Genomic DNA, 19,392 nt, shown 5'->3' with positions numbered 1-19,392 from the left:
TACTCTCTCGCTCTCTAAAATAAATAGACCTTTAAAAAAAAAATCATCATTCACTATCTAAGGGTATATGACCTAAAACTCACAGTATTTAAAGACAATTACACAACATTCTCGAGACATTTGATTAACCAAAAATACAAAACCCAAAATTTAAATACCTGCAGGATTTCAAAAGCTAGCCAACAAGCCTACCTGGCATACATGATTTGCAGTGCTGTAAGTATATGAGATAAGGCCTGCTGTTTGGCCAGATTTCCATCCAATGACAGGAGAATCTTGGCAAGAGAAGGGCGATTTGGCTTAGAATTATTTGCACCACTGATTTTATTGCTGGCAGCAGAAGAATCAGCATCTGAAGGCACACCTGAAAAAGGAAAATAAAATTTAGGATCAATTTTAAAGATCAGAGTTTGCTCTATTCCTATTTGACCTCTTCAGTTTATTTCTAAAACACACTGCAATCTGCATTTTACTATTTCACAGATTAAGTATTAGGTTAATGGTCTTCCAGAGTAAAAACAAAAACAACAATAAGCAACCTATTTATTTATACTTCTATAAAGAAGTTATTTTCATCAAAGCTTTGCTGTTTGACTACAAAAAAAAAAGTTATGAAAATATGGTAACTACCTGTACTTACTTACCATTGAAATGCAAGACAAAAAAATAATACAAAACAATGGAGACAAGACAAAACAATGGTTCACCAATACACAGTCTTACTGGACACATGACCCAGCTCATCACTGCCCTAAGAGTTCGAAGGCTTCAGCCAAGAGAAGTGGTCTACATGAGTAACAGAGGCACAGCTCTGGGGCAGGAGGGACGTCAATGTGGTCAGAGTTCACAAAACAGAAGCAGAGAAGAGACAGTTGCCCAGATAAGTGCCAGGGCATTGTGCAAGTACCCTCATTCACCCCAGTTGACAATGCAGCAAAAGGTGATGGGTGCCTACATGAGAAGGAACTTCCCAAAGCCAAAGAAAGAACTACATGAAAGTACTACAAGCCCAGCACATATGCTGGAAGAATGCAGAGGAACCAGCATAGCACTTGCTCCCATCAGCCAGACATGAAGACCTCATTTTCACTGGGCGCTAAGTACTCAGAAGACCTTGTCTGAGTGGTGGGGAGTAATTAGCCCCAGACTAACATCAGGTCTGAAGCCACTAAACAAATCCAAAACCAAGACCCAAAAGGAACAAAACGTTTCAGAGTAACTTAACTGTATCTAAGCTAAAGAAGATTTACAGACATACAAAAATCTCCAGCAGGGGCGCCTGGGTGGCTCAGTCATTTAGCATCTGCCTTCGGCCCAGGTCATGATCCCAGGGTCCTGGAATCGAGCCCCACATTGGGCTCCCTGCTCCGCGGGAAGCCTGCTTCTCCCTCTCCCACTCCCCCTGCTTGTGTTCCCTCTCTCACTGTGTCTCTCTCTGTCAAATAAATAAAATCTTTAAAATAAAAAAAAAATCTCCAGCAGGCTATTTTATAAAAATTGACAAGCTGATTCTAATACTCAAAACAGCATTTGAAAAAGAACAAAGTTAAAGAATTACCACAGCCTGAATTTGGGTCTTTTATAAAGTTATAGTAATCAAAACAATGTGGTATTAGCATCAAAATACAAAAATAAGGCAACAAAACAAAACTGAGCATCCGGAAATAGATCCACAACATACATTGACAAGTGATTTTTGACAAAGGTGCAAAAAGCAATTCAACAGAGAAAGGACAGTTTTCTTCAATAAATACAACTGAAACAACTGGATATCCACACACACGCCCCCCAAAAGAATTTCAGTACACAATATATAAAATTTAAATCAAGATCAAGCATAGACTTAAATATCTAAAACTACAGGGGTACCTGAGTGTCTCAGTCAGTTAAGTGTTTGCCTTTGGCTCAGGTCATGATCCCAATGTCCTGGGATCGAGCCTGCTTCTCCCTCTCCCTCTGGCCTGCCTGCCTACTTGTGATCTCTCTCTCTCTCTATCAAATAAGTAAATAAAATCTTTAAAAAGAAAATCTAAAGCTACAGAACTTATATAAGAAAACACCGGAAATGAATCTTCGTGATCTTGAGTACACAAAGCCTTTTTAGATATAACCCCCAAAGTATGATCCATTAAAAAAATGGACTTTATCAAAATTAAAAATCTCTGCTCTTTAAAATTCACTTGTGAAGAGAATGAGAAGACAAGCAACACTGGGAGGAAATATGTACAAGTCACATATCTGACAAAAGACTTGTACCCAGAATATATAAAAAACACTCAAGGGGCGCCTGGGTGGCTCAGTCATTAAGCGTCTGCCTTCGGCTCAGCTCATGATCCCAGGGTCCTGGGATCGAGCCCCACATTGGGCTCCCTGCTCTGTGGGAAGCCTGCTTCTCCCTCTGCCCCTCCCCCTGCTTGTGTTCCTGCTCTCGCTGTCTCTCTCTCTATCAAATAAATCTTTAAAAAATTAAAAAATAAAAAATGACACTCAAAACTCAATAAGAAAACAACCTAGTTTTAAATATAGGCAAAAGACAGGAATAGACACTGTAACAAAAAACACATTTGGATGGTAAATACACATGATGCTCAACATCATTAGTCATCAGGGAAATGCAAAGTAAAACCACAATGAGATACCACTACATATCTACACAAATCTAGGTTCAAATTATAAAGACTGACCAAACCAAGTATAGACAAAAGTATGGAGTGAGCTGAAGCTCTGGAACAACAACTTTGCAAAAACAGTCAGTAGGATTCTTTTTTTTTTTTTTTTTAAGATTTTATTTATTTATTTCAGAGAGAGAGAATGAGAGAGAGCACATGAGAGGGGGGAGGGTCAGAGGGAGAGGCAGACTCCCCGCCGAGCAGGGAGCCCGATGCGGGACTCGATCCCGGGACTCCAGGATCATGACCTGAGCCGAAGGCAGTCGCTTAACCAACTGAGCCACCCAGGCGCCCCAGTCAGTAGGATTCTTAAGAAGATAAACATACACCTACCAAATGATTCAACCATTCCTCTCCTAGGTATTTACCCTAGAGAAATGCAAGTGTAGGTCCATATAAAGACCTGAACATGAATGTTCATAGCAATTGTATTTGTAGAGCCAAAAACTGGAAACAACCTAAAAGTCCACCCACAGGCGACTAATAACAAATTGCAGTATATGCGTAAGTGAAATACTACTCAAGAAAGAAAAAGAATGAATTATTGGTACATGCAACATAGATGAATCTCAAAATAATGATGCTGAATGGAAAAAGTGAGATTTAAAAAGTACCTACTGTATGATTCCACTTATATAAAACTCAAAATGCAAACTGATATACAGTGTCAGAAAGCAAGTCAAGCGGTTGTAGGAGGAAGGAAGCCTGAGAAGGGGCACAAAGAATATGTATATTTTCACTTATCTTGACTGCAGTGATGCTTTCACAGGTGCACACATGTCAAAGCTCATGGAAATTACACTTTAAATATGTATGGTTTGTTGTATGTCAATTATATCTGAGTTAAGCTGTTAAAAATACCAAGCAGCCCAGCCCAGCACAGTGCTTATATATGTCAAGTAGTTATTACACAGCATTGCCAGAACTGATCTGATCATAATAGAATCAGCATCATACTTCCTTTTAAAATTTTCATTCCAGCATGCAAAAATCAAAGTACCATGGTTATGTGGCCTTGGTTCAAAATGCAGTTAACACAGTGCTAAAACCTTTAATCTGGTGGTCTTATTAAATATTCTATCTGTGATGTTGCTCTACCATACAGAAGTATCTCATACTAAATACAAATCTGTGTTACCTAAATAGGAAGCACCTAAAGGGTCTCTTGCAGTCTGAAAGAGGACGGGCTCGTGGACAGAGGGTGTTGCCACATCAACGGTAGTCCATGCCACACTGTGTGAAGACCCACAAGCCACTCGCGTGATCTTCTGGCCTTCTAAGCCTTGTACAAGCGTAGGCTTTCTATTAACTGTGGTTGTGCCATTGCCCTGTTGGCCATGGTCATTATCCCCCCAAGCATAAACCTGTTATAGGGAACAAAAACAGAATTTTTCAACATTTGAGAACATTTTCTTTAAATTTACTTCAAACTTCTTTCCAATAACCATAAATAAGTATTTACTTAATATCAATCCAATGAATTCATCTGTTCTGTTTTGTTTTAGGAAGCAGGGAGATTCTCCTCTTCAACTAAGTTCAATACTTATTTTTTCCTTTATTTTGCAAAGAAAAATGATCAAAAACAATATGCTCACTTTTCATGTAATTCACTTCTTGGCTTTACAGAATTAGAAGGAATAATTCATTTTTAATTCATTTTGATTAAAAAACAGTGTGCTCTTGTTATGATGAGCACTGGGTGTCGTATGTAAATGATGAATCACTAAATTCTACTCCTGAAACCAATATTACACTATATGTTAACTAACTAGAACTTAAATAAAAATTTGAAAAAAAAAAGTGTGCTAATTTGTTGTCATAAATGAATTTTTAAAATAGAACATGAGCCTGTCATGATATGGATTCTCAAAACAGAAGAATGACTTCATTTCTAAAATGACGTACATATATCTCCCCATCGGTTATCAATTTCTAGTAGGAGCACCTTCAATGACAATAATCTTTTCACCATTCCAGGTGGACTTTAGAGCAGAAAAGCCTACCACCTTACAACATCTGTCAGTCAGCAACTCTTTAATTTACCGGGTGTCCCTGCCTACGCTGACAACTGGGCAGATACACACAAGAACAAAATGGGCACAGCCCATCCTCCTGGTTCTTTAAGTACTAAAACTCATTTCATTTCATCATGAATTATACTTTTGAGGCAAGGACTTGTCACCTCAGCTTACCTGCCCTGCATCTGTGACTGCCAGGCAATGCAGGGCCCCGACGGCCACATGCACAATCTTCTTACCTCTCAGCCCTTCCACCACTTGTGGCTTCCGCACATGCACATCCGAGCCGTGGCCCAACCTGAAGTAATCCCCCTTCCCCCTGCAAGGAGATCAACAGTGTGCATTTTCATATATGGTTATCGTCTGGCAATGTTCCATCAGGAAAACACTCATTGTTTACAGCACTAGAGCCAGCTCACTAACATCACACACAGTGCCCAGGGTCTCTGAAATTATGTTATAAAACAGTATATCATTAATTCAAATTAATTCATTAATTCTATAGCAAGATCCTTAATGTGTGTTGTATACACTTAAGTTACCGATATAGGTTAATTCTTCCTCAAGCTGTCTCTGAATCACAATACTCAAGCTAAGGCCCATCACACTGTCACAAGGTCAGCTGGATGCCCCACTCCTTTTAAATTTAATAAAATAAGCTTTCACAAGAGAGACATGAACTTTTTCAGGATCAAAAAAATCAGAAGTCTGCTTTCTGCCAGTTGATCACTAGGCTTCTGGCATGATAAGAAAGAAGAAACCGGGGCGCCTGGGTGGCTCAGTCGTTAAGCATCTGCCTTCGGCTCAGGTCATGATCCCAGGGTCCTGGGATCGAGCCCCGCATCGGGCTCCCTGCTCTGCGGGAAGCCTGCTTCTCCCTCTCCCACTCCCCCTGCTTGTGTTCCCTCTCTCACTGTGTCTCTCTCTGTCAAATAAATAAATAAAATCTTAAAAAAAAAAAAAAAGAAGAAGAAACCTTCTACGTAAACCTCACCTAAACAGGGAAGACAAGCTGGGCTAAAATTTCTCTAGTCTTCTTTTCCAAATGATCCACTTACAAGAAAAATTTCTTATTATAATATTGTCACTAATCCCAACTCGAAATAAATAAAAGAAAAAAGATGTCTGGATATAAGAAAATGAAGGTTAACCATTCCTCCAGGGTGGGCATGGATTATAGGGCAGAGGCCCACCACGGTCTCACATGGACAGACACACTGATGGGTGACAGAGTTTACATACCATGTCCACACCACTCCTGACTTGGTGAGAGCCAAGGAGAACTGAGCTCCGCATTCAATCTGGCACACTCCCTGTCCATTCAGTCTCTCAATGTTCTGGGGAATGTTACAGCCTTCACTTCCTCCCCGGCCCAGTTTTCCAAAGTCACCATCACCCCAGGAAAATACCAAACCTAGGTTTAAAAAATGCATACTTCAGTCCAGTGCTTCATGATGTTCCTACCCACCCAGAAACACGGAGTCAGGCAGGAGCTCACCTTCATCAGTCAGAGCCAGTGTCTGTGCATCTCTACTTCCACATGCAACCTGGATTACTCTGTGACCAAGAAGGACTTTCACCTACTCAATTACAAATTTAAAAACAGAATCAAGCACAGGCACTGAGAAAACAAGGGAAATTTTTTCCATAGACTGAAAGTCAATAAAGCACACGTCTTTATGAACTTTCCTAGACTCGAAGCTTATCTTCTCTTGAAATCAGCAGATGGTAAGCTTTCTGTAAGCAACAAAAATGTGTATAATCACCATTTTGGGCTTCAGTTGTGTTGTATTATCCCCATGTCCCAACCGGCCGTACTCTCCAAGGCCCCAGGTGTATAGCTCCCCACTGGACGTGAGGGCTGCACTGTGTGAGCTCCCACAGGCAATATCCCGGATACGCTTGGTTTTCAGGGCCTCTATAAGCCGTGGCTTGTCACAGTTCCTAAAACAAGATTAAATAATATTCCCTATAACCAATCCAGTCTTTTTTAAAGAAGAAAAAAAGGACATCTACACTGGTCCACATCTGTAGATCAACTTAACTATCAAACATTAAAACAGATCATGAGGCCGAATCACATTCATAGATATTTTTAACAAATATATTTTTAGGTTCCATTTTCAAGAATGACCTATCTTATTTAATTTTCTACAAAATAACTACCAAAGGATATTCACTATTATCATCAGTAACGTTTCTTATTAGCAAGTAATGAAGAAAATATTCTTACATTCTGCTGAAGTGTCCAAGTTTGCCATCATCACCTTCACCCCAGGAAAACACTTTCCCATCAACAGTTAAAGCCGTAGCATGTCGGCCACCTGTAACATTCACACAGACATGGGCTGCCAAATTTGGTTAACAAAAAGTTCACAGCATTATTACTTTACTCTGCCTGGCATGCAGCATTTGTTCAATGAATACGCATTCAATAAATGAGTAGATAGGATCAGCATTTCAGGGTGAAAATATATAAAGTCAGTGAACTTTTATTAAATTACAAAGTTTAAATCCTAGAATGAATTTTACTTGCAAAGAAGAAGCAAAATAATGCCATGTTTAATAATGAGGTTCCTGTTATGTTAAATATATAAAAGATCAAAATTCAGGTGAAAAAAAAGTAAAAATAAGTACATTTATGATTAGGGAAATTATCAAATGCACTGGCAATTAAGCTTTAGAGAAATGTACACCAACTGTGGAGTTATTTAAGCAAAAGCACCATCATTCACAATTAATGCATTATACCTATTCTTTCATGGTCATGCTCTTCCCCAGTGGGGACCATTCTCCCATCCCATCTACTCTGCCCCAAGACTGAAGAGCACTATCTTTACTGGCTTTTTCTCTGTCACCTGTGTCCCTGCCAACTCCTGGGCTCCCAGTCCCCCAAACCATTCATTCTGCCCTATTCTTTACCAAGAGAACCCACACTAATGAGAGTAACAATGTGCTCAGCTAAAAACTATACTTCCCAGAGTCCCTTACCCAGAGAGGATGGTGACAGAGATCCAACAGAAGTGAGAGAGGCTTCCTGAAAAGCGCTTTATTTAGAGGGGCTAAGTGGGCTGGAGGACACATCTGTCTGTGCTCACCTAGACAGAGCTGCATGGTCATCTGTCAACGAAGGTGGAAAGAAGAGCAAGCCTGCGCTTGTGCTCCTCATGGGCACAGAGCTACCATACTAGCCCTGGACCCCATCCCCAGACTTTTACAGAGAAGAAAAGTAAAATTCTATCTTGCTCAAGCCACTACTGTTTGGACTTGCTTTTATATGGGGTTAAACCTAAACCTATTCAGTGCAGGCATGAACTAAGTTTTGTACCTAATTTATTAGTTCCATTCCTCAGAGGCCTAGCATAGTGCTTCGAAATAATTCTCAGTAAAGGTTTCCTAAATTGAGAGAATGTGATTTGTTTTCAAAGGATCTTTCTTATCACTGGGGTTCACAGACACTTTGGAAATCTGATGAAAGCTATAGCCTCTTTCATCAGAAAAATAACACATATTTAAGCACAGAACATGATGATTTCAAAGATGCCATGAACCAAAGACCATAGCTCCGAGACTGAAAACCCACACCTTGGAGAAGGGTAGTCCCTACACACCTGGAATGCCAACAACTGCTGATCTCTAAAAAGCCTCGTGTAGCAAAATAATTAAATTCTAGACCACCTGGAGATTTACATTATCCAACTTTTATTCTTAATAATTAAGTAAACTTGAAAAAGAATACACCCTAGGGAAAATTATTTAAAGGCCATAATTATTTGCAGAGCACAAGCAACAGGCTTATCTGCGTATGAGTGCCAACTCTGGCCTGGTACCTGAATGAACGGCCACCTTCTTGACCACATAACTGCTAAGAGCTGTAATCTGCCGAGGGATGGGCACAGTCCCGCTAGAGATGCCTAGCCCCAGTCGGCCATTCGTGGCTTCTCCACAGGCATATACCTTCCCTTCCACAGTCACTGCAAAGAACAAGAGCAAGGACAAGACTCACTTTTCACAACATAACAACTGTGTTTTTGGTGGTAAGCATAATTTATAAAAAATTTTTGGTATAAGAATAATCATACCTGCAAACAAACTTTTAGAACCACCAGCCACCTGTACCACATTCAAAGCAGACAGTGTCTCGGAGAATGAAGGAACCTTTATCTAGAACAGGATTTTTTTGTTAAGCAAAAGAAGAAAAAAGATCATTTTATTTATGCTTTCAAAATTACAAGTATCCTTATTAGATGATATAAGAAATTACTGTTTACCAAAGAAGTTCTTTTCTCTTAGAGAGATACACTAAAGTATTCTAAGGATGAAAGAATATATTGAGATATACCTTAAATGGGGGGCGAGGGGTGTAAGATAAATAAATAAAATAAAGACAAAAAATGTGACCTTCTACTGTTAACTGCTGAAGCTGGTACAGGAACATGAGGGCTCAGGTCCCTATTCTTTCTACCTGCTGTTTGAACAGCTCCATAATAAAAGGTGAAAAATAAAATATACATAATGTAAAGATATAACCAAGTATCTGGTAAACTACATCTTATTTCAGGTCTTGTCCTACTCATTCTTATTGATTCTGACATCTCTAAGAAATTATACACTTCAATTTCCCATTGTAGATGGGTGTGACCTAATTTAAAATTCTTAAAGCCCTTGTCTAAGAAACCCTTTATGATTCCTAGAAATTATCAGATAGTCACTACTACAGTGCAAGAAATCTACCCTTCATGTACAAACTCCAACAAAGGGCCATGTGCCTCAGGATCACCTAGACAGCCCTGCACTATCACAACTGAGACTCCCAGATCTTACTGCCCCCTACCCACCTCCAAATGGAGTCTACGGGCCTTAAAACCCAAATGCATTCAAGGCTGTTCAAATAAAGATGAAAATTTGTTGTATTGAAAGGAGAGACTTAAAATGAGTTCTAACTTTCCTTCTCAGCTTCTCAACAATGCAGGTAATAAGGGATTTCATGATGGGTGAAGTTTCATAGAATACTAAAAGGAAGCAGAGACACTCACTGAAGAGAAACTGTTTCCAGGCACTAAAACTTGGAGGTATTTGTTTTGTGGCTCCTCAGTTAAGAAACACTAAGTAACATAAATAGATACTGAATTCAACTCTAGTTCAAATGTATCATTTGTTGTATCTACTCTTTAAATGATATCTTGCTCATCTTCACACCACTACAGCATTTTTTACACATTATTTTGTTCATGGTAAGCAAAAATGCTTATTGTATTGATGGCAAAATAAATATAATTACAGTCTATAATTTTCATCTATATGCTTGTTGAATCTTTTCAAAAGTGTATTTTCTAGTTTATAGAACAGCAATAATACAACTACAACTAAAATGCACTATTTTCCAAGGACAGAGGCTTTAACAGAAACTAAATTTGATAATAATGACAAGTTCGTATCAAGAATTTCTTCAGAAAAGTCAATTTAAAAAACAACTTATAGAAGGTAAATAATCATAAAAACCTTAGAAGAGGTCTAATTATTACTGAGCCTCTCTAGGACAAAGGCACCAGCAAAGCTCCTCCTCAATCATGTGATGACAGGTAACATAGGAACTTCAGGAAGAGGGGGAATACCTTAGAGCCCTTCAGGCCACCGAGCTGGTCCTTGTCATTCAGTCCCCACACAAACACCTTGGTTCTTATTGTAGCTGCCGATTCCAGCCCTGCAGTCTTCTTTCTAATAAGGCTAACCAAACAAAAAAGACAGAAATAGAGGTCATTCAACATAAAAATATTTTTTTTAACAAAAAGGAAAGCAACCTCAAGCAAGTAAAGTTTGCTGATTACTATCAGAAACTCTTAAAGTTTTGTTTTAATACAATGAAACCTCAAGTAAATACACAAGTTAGTGTACCAGAGGGTCAAAATTTCTAGATACCAGCATGCTACCTTTTAATACTGTTATTTAATTCTAGCCTTGTTTTTGGTGGAGACCTTTCTATGACACACTGTGCAGCTCTTTTCTTCTTATACACCAACTTGAACACAACAGCTGTTTTACTGATTCACAGATATTCCCACCCAATGTGTCAACACATAGCTACTACAGATGTTAAATGCAGAAAACACTGATTAAATGGTCCTAGGAGTCACCACTGGGCCTGGCATTTTGGCAAAGTCCTTAAACCTAAACATCTGGTAATTTTTTTGCCTCAAAGAACTAATAAAATAGATAAAACCATACAACTTTTGAGGTACCCTAACACAGTTACAAGTACCAAAGCAAAATGCAATTTTCTTCCTTCACACCTTCTGCCCACCATATAGGCCAGCTGGACTAGAGGTCCCCTACCTCCTTTCTCTCCTGAGAGGCTTGCCCTGTACCCCAAGGCTTCTGAAGCATAACTCTGGCAGCTGGCTCCCACCACCTTGTTCATTCTATCTCCTGACCTGCCCTCAATGGGTTGGAAGTTTAATCAACAGGGCGCTCTAATTCTTGAACTTGAGACCACCAAGTACACGGGACAGTGCTAGATTTTCTTGGTTGTTAGTTGATACCCAGTACTAAGGAACCTGTGTTTGAGGTTTTTGGCTTTTTATTTGCTTTTGTTCTATTTTTATTAACAAGGATGGACAACCAACGGCTCCAGAGACTAGGTTCTAGATAGGTAAGATTTTTGAACATATATATACTAATGAATATTTATATTAAGGGATCAGAATTTTATGGTCTGGGGATTAAAATGTAGGAAAATCCTTTCATCTGATACCAGGCACAAAAGAGCAAGTATATGTACACTGTAATTACAGATCTTCCTCTACCTACAATAGTATTTTACCTCAATAAACTCATCATAAATTGAAAATATTTTAAGTTGAAAAATATTTTTTTTTTTAAGATTTTATTTATTTATTTGAGAGAGAGAATGAGAGAGAGCACATGAGAGGGGGGAGGGTCAGAGGGAGAAGCAGACTCCCTGCTGAGCAGGGAGCCCGATGCGGGACTCGATCCCGGGACTCCAGGATCATGACCTGAGCCGAAGGCAGTCGCTTAACCAACTGAGCCACCCAGGCGCCCCGAAAAGTATTTTAAAAATGCACCTAACCTACTCAACATCATAGCTTAGCCTTGCCTACCTTGAACATGCTGAGAACAGTTACATTAGTCTACAGTTGGACAAAATCATCTAACACAAAGCCTATTTTATAATGAAGTGTTGAACATCTCATGTAATTTCTTGAATACTATACTGAAAGTGAAAGTATGGTACGGGTACAGAATGGCTATAATAAGTATATTGGTTATTTACCCCTGTGATTACATGGCTGAGAGCTATATAGCTCGCTGCTGCTGCCCAGTGTTAAAGAGAGGATTGTACCACATATTACTTACTCAGGAAAAGATCAAAATTCTAAGTTCGGTTTCTATGGAATGTGTATCACTTTTGCACTATCGTAAAGTCAAAAACTTGCAAGTCAAATAAATCGCAGACTATCTATACTTGATACACCCTGTAACACATTTTTAGTCAAAAATATGTATTGGACACCAAGAGTGATATTCAAGATATGTAATGACTCGTACCACGTAATTATCAACCAGTCAGAATGGAGGCCAGCAGGTCATCAGTGTGGGCATACCCCAGTTGTGTGTGTGCTCTGTGGGAGACTGTTGGGACCACTTATTCACCCTAAATTTATTAGCTAATTAAGATCTGACAAGAAAAGAAAAACATTACATTCAAATACCTAGAAATCTTTTGTTAATGTATTATATTATGTAAAAATTTAATCAATGAGTAAAAGCTCAAACTTTCTTCATTATCTCATATATACATGTATTTATGTATTTGTCCAATTCATTTTCATAGTTACTGAATAAGTATATACAAACCTATAATCCTTTCTCTTGAAAATCTCAATGATTCATTTAAGTGAACTGGTATTTTCCTTCCTTACCATCAGTTTGAATCATAACATATAGTACAACATATATTCTAGATGAGGTAATGTTATATATATTATTTTCTTTTGTTTCAATTCAAAGTTTCCAAAATAAAACAGGACAGAATCCAAACTCAAGATCACAGAACCCTAGAATAACCTGATTTATTATCACAGTTGCCACCCATTCATGATTAAGAGAATGTGCTTTAATAGCAGTGAGAGGCAGTCTTTCTAAAAGACTACTTACATCGCACTCTAGAAAGCACAAAGGGGCAGTGGTCAGAAGAACTCAGCTAGCATGTACCTGCCTCCTTCGTGTATCTGCAAGGACCAGACTACACCAGTAGGACAACAGTAACACACATAAACTGATTTTGCATATCCTTTGACTTAGCCATTTACTTTTAGCAATTTATCTAGGAAAATACAACTTCTCTGAGGAAAGTGATTATCTACATTGTTTTCTCCTGGGCCATGAACAAGGCTCAGAACAATCCCCTGCACGTAACAGTCCTCCATAAACATCTTAGAATAAAAGAAGCAAATGTGCAGAAACCTGGCAGGTATCTTTCTTCATCCTTGGTATACGCTATTGCCCTGCCAAAAACACCTTTTCTGCCCACCTGGCTTTGAAAACTCTGACTTTTCCTGAAAGTATGCCTTTAGAGGGAGTTTTCCTTGTCCTCCTGACAAATAAATGCTCTTTTGCAGATTATCAAAGGACGGCGCACTTCTCCTTCATGCACTTCCCACAGTCATAAAGCCACTCTGAAGTGTATGAGTTTGTCTTATTTTATTGTGCATATTCACCACAGCATTCAAAGGACATAGAACAGGGTTTAGCCCACAACAGGTGTTCAATAGATGGATGGTGAAGGAATAAATATGGTAATAGTCATCACTATAGTACTCTTGCAAAATATCAAATTGAGTAAGTAAACGAGAACATAGTCATAAGATGAAATACTGCCCTCAAGAAAATTACATAACAAAAGACTAATGATACAGGTATTTTGGGGATGAATATTGCTCACAATTGCACAATAATGTGAATGTACTTAATGCCACAGAACTAGACATTTAAAAATAGTTAAGAGGATACATTTTATGTTATGTATATTTTATCATAATAAATTTTAATTTAAAAGTTGACAATAAAATATTTAGCACAGCAAAGAAGACTATAAAATATATACCATATCATGCCATTTCATAGAAAAACACAATTAGGGACAGATAAAAAGAAAACTACAAGGATATATACCAAAATATTAGCTGTGATATTTCAGGTAGAAAAATTAAACATTTTTCTTTTTAATGGTATTTATCTAAATATAATGTTTCTACGTTAAACATTCTCTTAAATTAAATTTTTGAAAACAATTAAAATTTACTACATTCCTGGGTGCATAAAACTACTCTCATTATGAAATATACTCTATTTACTTTTATTTTTATTTTTTTATTATTATGTTATGTTAATCACCATATATTACACCATTAGTCTTCGATGCAGTGCTCCATGATTCACTGCCTGCGCACAACACCCAGTGCTCCATGCAGAATGTGCCCTCTCCAATACCCATCACCAGGCTAACCCATCCTCCCACCCCCCTCCCCTCTAGAACCCTCAGAAGAAGATAGCAGGAGGGGAATGAAGGGGGGGAAATCGGAGGGGGAGCTGAACCATGAGAGACGATGGACTCTGAAAAATATTTACTTTTAAAAGTGAGAATTTTGGAATGAGCACCACCAATAACAAATGGCTCTCACCTCCCACTGTTGCCTTTTTCGTCTTCTTCCTCTTCATTATCTGAGGCTAAGAAAGGAACTGCAGCCAAATCTTCCTCCTCTGCACGGATGCGTCCCAGCAGGATAAGACCATGGATTTTACAATCAATTCCTGAGCTCCTGCACTGCTTTATAGCAATTTCAATATACCTGTGATACTAGACACAAAAACAGTAAACTACAGACTTTTTAGAATCAAATATATGAGATACTTAAACTGGAGAGCAGCATATGTGAGACATGGAATGTGTGGAAAGTTAGAGCTCTTTTACTTAAATTCTGGAAATATCAAGCAAGTTAGGCAAAATTAACAGTCACTATTGAGTACAGATTAAAAGAAGTCATTGATCACCAAGTATGTCTATCCAAGGCATGGGACTCACATTGATTTTTCTCACTAAAATGAAACAGTATGATAGCTTTACTGAATGATGCAAACTTTTCTGTCTTAAAGCTTTCTTGAGGGGCACCTGGGTGGCTCAGTCCATTAAGCATTGCACTCTTGATTTCAGCTCAGGTCATGATCTCAGGATCCTGAGACTGAGCCCCGCATCGGGCTCCGCACTGGGCATGGAGCCTGCTTGGGATTCTCTCTCTCCCTTTCCCTCTGCCCTTGGCTGGCTCCCCACTTGCATGTGCACGCACATGGGCTCTCTCTCTCTCTCTTTCTCTCTCGGGGAAAAAAAAAAGCTTTCTTGAATCAAAATGTATTAGGAAAGAGATTAAATGTCAGATGGTTCAGAACCTTCATAATTTTTAAAAGTAATAAAAATATTTGAATATATGTAAATTAGAGAAAATCATACAAATAGCCCTGCAACACTATCACCTAATTCTAAGTTATCAACATATGAGCAATTTTGTTCATATATGGATTATATTAAGAAAATTCCAGGCAGCATGTTGTTTCAAAACTTCAGTATGTATCACTGAAGTACAGGCATTTAAAAAAAAATCCACATTACTATTATCATAGCTAAAACAGTAATTCCTTATATCATCTACTATGCTACCAGTGATTAACTTTTATGATCATCTCATAAACATTTTTCTATTGTTGGCTTGTTCAAATCAGAATGCAACCTCTCCCTGTTATGCCTTTGACACTCATTTGTTAAAGCTGGCTCTCTGTCCTGCAGAATGCCCCACATCCTGTATTTGGCATTTACAGTATTCCTCTATTCCTGCATTTCCTGTGAACAAAGAGTAATGCAGCACGAAGCACACATACTTCCAGCGACCTCTTATTGCCTCAACTGGACCTGATCAAACCTCAAGACCTACTACCTATGATCTCACAGGAAGCACAGGTGGAAGAAAACCATTGGGATAAAAAAGACAAACTAAAAAATGAGTAATTCTACAGGAAAAGAAGACCCAGTTTCCTTCTTTAGCAAGGAAAAACCAAGAGAATTAAGACTTACATGAAGTACAAAGTGCAGGCACATAAAACTACAAAAAGATATTTATGTTATAACTGGGAAAATGTAAACACTGGCTGGATATTATATGATATTAAAGCGTAACTGTTAGGTGTGATAATGGCATTGTGGTTACATTTTTTAAGTCCTTGTTACAGATTAATACTGAAGTACACAATATGGATAAGGTCGTATCTCGGACTTGCTTTTAAACATTCTAGGAATTAAAAAAATGGAGAACATATGGAAGGAGACAATGAAACACAATTGACAAAAACGCTGATAATTGTTGAAGATGGGTCAAAGGTTTGTGGGGGAGTCAGTATACTTTCTATTTTGGTTATGTTAGAAAATTACCACAATGAGCCATTTTTATAGGAAAGACAATGCTAGAATGTCCACTGGCTTCCCAAGAATGATTAATATTCTAGTTCTTAAATTGGTTGGAGCGATGGAGAGTGGGTCATGAGTTTTCCAATTACTCACAACGCTTCATATTTCTCACATGCATCATGTATACTACTCTATACTTATCAAATATTATGTAACAAACTGTTCTGAATTGAAAATTTGTTGGACTACAATTAATACACCTTTTATGAATGATAATCTCAGCTAGTTACTGATTTAATTAACTCTAGTTACTGATTTAAAGTATAAAAATATTCAGGAGTATAATTAAGACATTAGACAAGCTGCTTTCAGTTGCCTAGCAATGAGTTACCAATAAAATGCACTAAAATTCAATATTATCTTTTTTCAGAAAAACTCAGTATTATCTTTCATTTTAATAATTTACCAGTTTATTCATTTATTAACACCACTGGTATTAATTGGTATATCACAAAATAGTTCAATGACATTTAAGAATGAATGGTGTCCCACAATTCTATTTATTGAAGATTGGAAATAAAGGCCAGATCATCAATTCTTGGACCTGGGAAAAGGAGCTGGTAAATTCCCATAGACTGGACACAAGTTACAAACCTTTCATCCATGAACAAATTAACCTAATGGCTATGTATCAGCTTCTTTTAAGTAACATATGGCACCACCTTGAACTTGTCTGCCCTTATGTGGGCAGACTAATGATGATGATAATAATAATAATGAATGGTGAACTACATTTAATAATTTAAAAATAAACTCACTTATAAAAAACTTTAGATGAATAAAAGTCAATCATTTAATATCTTTATCCACTATCATTGCACCAATTAAATAAGTCCTCATGAGACAATAGTATAGGTGGTATTATTTCAAGTATGTTGAATTTATTAAAATAGTGTTGACAGCTGTGTAGAAAGATTACGGGAAGATCTGAGAAACAGTCTCACTGCTCCATAATATAGAGGTACCACATAAAAGAACTTTCACAGATAGCATTTCTCAGATAGCATTCTCAAGATTTATAAAAAGGGGCGCCTGGGTGGCTCAGTTGGTTAAGCGACTGCCTTCGGCTCAGGTCACGATCCTGGAGTCCCAGGATCGAGTCCCGCATCGGGCTCCCTGCTCGGCAGGGAGTCTGCTTCTCCCTCTGACCCTCCCCCCTCTCGTGTGCTCTCTCTCTTCTCAAATAAATAAATAAAATCTTTAAAAAAAAAAAAGATTTATAAAAAAGCCTGTATTCATTTTGAAAATTACCTTATAACCCATCAAAACAGCTCAGCACTTGATGCCAACAGGTATGAAAACAAAAAAGCAATTTCAGTGTCATATGTGCAGTTAGAAAAAAAACCATCACATATTAATAGATACATAATGAAAACAATCCTGTGCTGGATATAAAGAGCAATCTGAAGTGGCTAGTAACAACTTTTGCTAGGAGCTTTACCCTCACTTCTCACTTAAGATAGTGAGAATGAAACTTATTTTGTTTCCTTTCCAAGCTGATCTGATAAATAGCAAATTCAAGTTGTATACCTGTCAAATTTTAAAATACAATTACTTAATTCAGGGGGAAAAATAGGCTCAATGTTAATATAGAGACAGCCAAAAGAGTCATCTCCACTTACCTCTGTGCAGTCATTCAGAAGGGACACTGTGGTGTCAGTGGGGTTAATATTGATTGTCTTTAGTTCAATTAGATTATTTAGGGAATTTCCACCTAGGGGGAAGAAGGGAGATAAAGGAATCAGACAAAGGAGTTTTTATCATATGAGAGAAGATACTGAGTAAACTAATTCAATTACCTGACACCACTACCAGGGAAGGCATGTAGCTACTGTCAGCGGGATCAACTATCATTTTTAATCTATGAACAAGAACATCTGGGAAAATCTCCAAACGAATCCAATGCTTAAAAAAAAAAAAAAATGTATTCTCAGTTAATAAAATTCAGCCATATTTTAGCTATTAAAACAGTGTCACAAAAGCTTGGATCTACATGAGATTATCCAAATATATGATACGGCCTGAGAGAGAGGAGTATTCTATTCCACTACTTACTTGTTTATTAAAAGAAAGTCTCACTCTAAACCCCAGAAATGATTTGTTTACAGACTCCTGACCTAGGGTGGCCCCTTTATACCCATCAAGGAGTGGGTAATAGAAAATACTGGAGTCAAGATGGAAAAACAGCCCCTCTCTCCAAGTCTGACCACGAGTTCAGATGATGGGCACCCACACTTGAGTGCAATTATGATAACATTCCAAAGAGCAATACCTATTTGTTCAGATATATTAGAAAAACTGCTCACCAGAGGGAGAATCTGAACTCATACATTTTATGTGGGAGAGTAACAAAAATAACAGCACCCTATTACACTCTCTATCAATTGGTTAGATAAAATCTATTACATACATCATTTAAAATCTCTAACAATAAAAACTGGATGGTTTATTACTCAGTAGCTTTAAAAATAATTATGAACTAAAATGTAAAATCAGTACTGACAGGTGCTATCCCAGTATAACTTAGTAGGTTTTTCAAAGTTCATTTTGAAGCTTAAAAGGTAAAGCCATCTAAATAAAAGCATTTCTGGAAGTGTCCCCATGGCACACTACCTTTCCTTGTGAACCAGATGACTGCCAACAGGGCTCACTGCCATCAATAAGACGAGAAGCCTGGTTCACAGAAGATGACACATTTAGGCTCTTTACCATCCGGGACCAGCTATCCAGAAGCATGCCTGGCTGAGTGCTGTGACAACGCTTCAGCTGTTTTCCAGAACGGCCACAAAATATTGCAGACTGTCCTATTTAATGGTGGTGGAACAGTGTTAATACGTGTAGGGCAAAACCTTCCCAACCAAGAAATAAAGAATACTATCTAGTGATGAGCTTCCTGCTTCAAGAAAATAGTAAGTTTTCAAATTAAAAGAAACTAATAGCCTGGGTGGCTCAGTCGGTAAAGTATCTGAGTCTTGATTTCAGCTCAGGTTGTGGTCTCAGGATCGTGAGATCAAGCCCCACGTCAGGCTCCATGCTGGGTGTGGGGCCTGCTTAAGATTCCCTCTCTCCCTCTCCTTCTATCCCTCCTCCAACCCCCCTTACCCAGGGCTGGCTTGCTCACTCTCAAATAAATAAATAAATAAATAAATAAATAAATAAATAAATAAATAAA

General features: G+C 38.0%; 1 protein-coding gene across 1 annotated transcript in view; it reads right to left on the bottom strand.

The window, feature by feature from the left end:
- The window catches only part of HERC2 (HECT and RLD domain containing E3 ubiquitin protein ligase 2), a 258,118-nt gene that overhangs the window by 77,228 nt on the left and 161,498 nt on the right, over positions 1–19,392 (bottom strand). The window contains exons 53-66 of the mRNA XM_044918185.1: positions 18,834–19,024; positions 18,020–18,125; positions 17,843–17,934; positions 14,389–14,564; positions 10,303–10,414; positions 8,770–8,851; positions 8,518–8,661; positions 6,921–7,011; positions 6,454–6,631; positions 6,186–6,267; positions 5,930–6,101; positions 4,862–5,006; positions 3,808–4,033; positions 193–364 (exon numbers count right to left, since the gene is read on the bottom strand). Of these exons, the coding sequence (XP_044774120.1) occupies positions 193–364; positions 3,808–4,033; positions 4,862–5,006; positions 5,930–6,101; positions 6,186–6,267; positions 6,454–6,631; positions 6,921–7,011; positions 8,518–8,661; positions 8,770–8,851; positions 10,303–10,414; positions 14,389–14,564; positions 17,843–17,934; positions 18,020–18,125; positions 18,834–19,024 (1,969 nt within the window). The remainder of the gene's footprint in view (positions 1–192; positions 365–3,807; positions 4,034–4,861; positions 5,007–5,929; positions 6,102–6,185; positions 6,268–6,453; positions 6,632–6,920; positions 7,012–8,517; positions 8,662–8,769; positions 8,852–10,302; positions 10,415–14,388; positions 14,565–17,842; positions 17,935–18,019; positions 18,126–18,833; positions 19,025–19,392) is intronic.

Source organism: Neomonachus schauinslandi, chromosome 9, assembly GCF_002201575.2.
Source record: "Neomonachus schauinslandi chromosome 9, ASM220157v2, whole genome shotgun sequence".
Classification (NCBI taxonomy): domain Eukaryota; kingdom Metazoa; phylum Chordata; class Mammalia; order Carnivora; family Phocidae; genus Neomonachus; species Neomonachus schauinslandi.
Note: the sequence above shows the minus strand (reverse complement) of the source record. Positions and strands in the feature narration are given on the sequence as shown.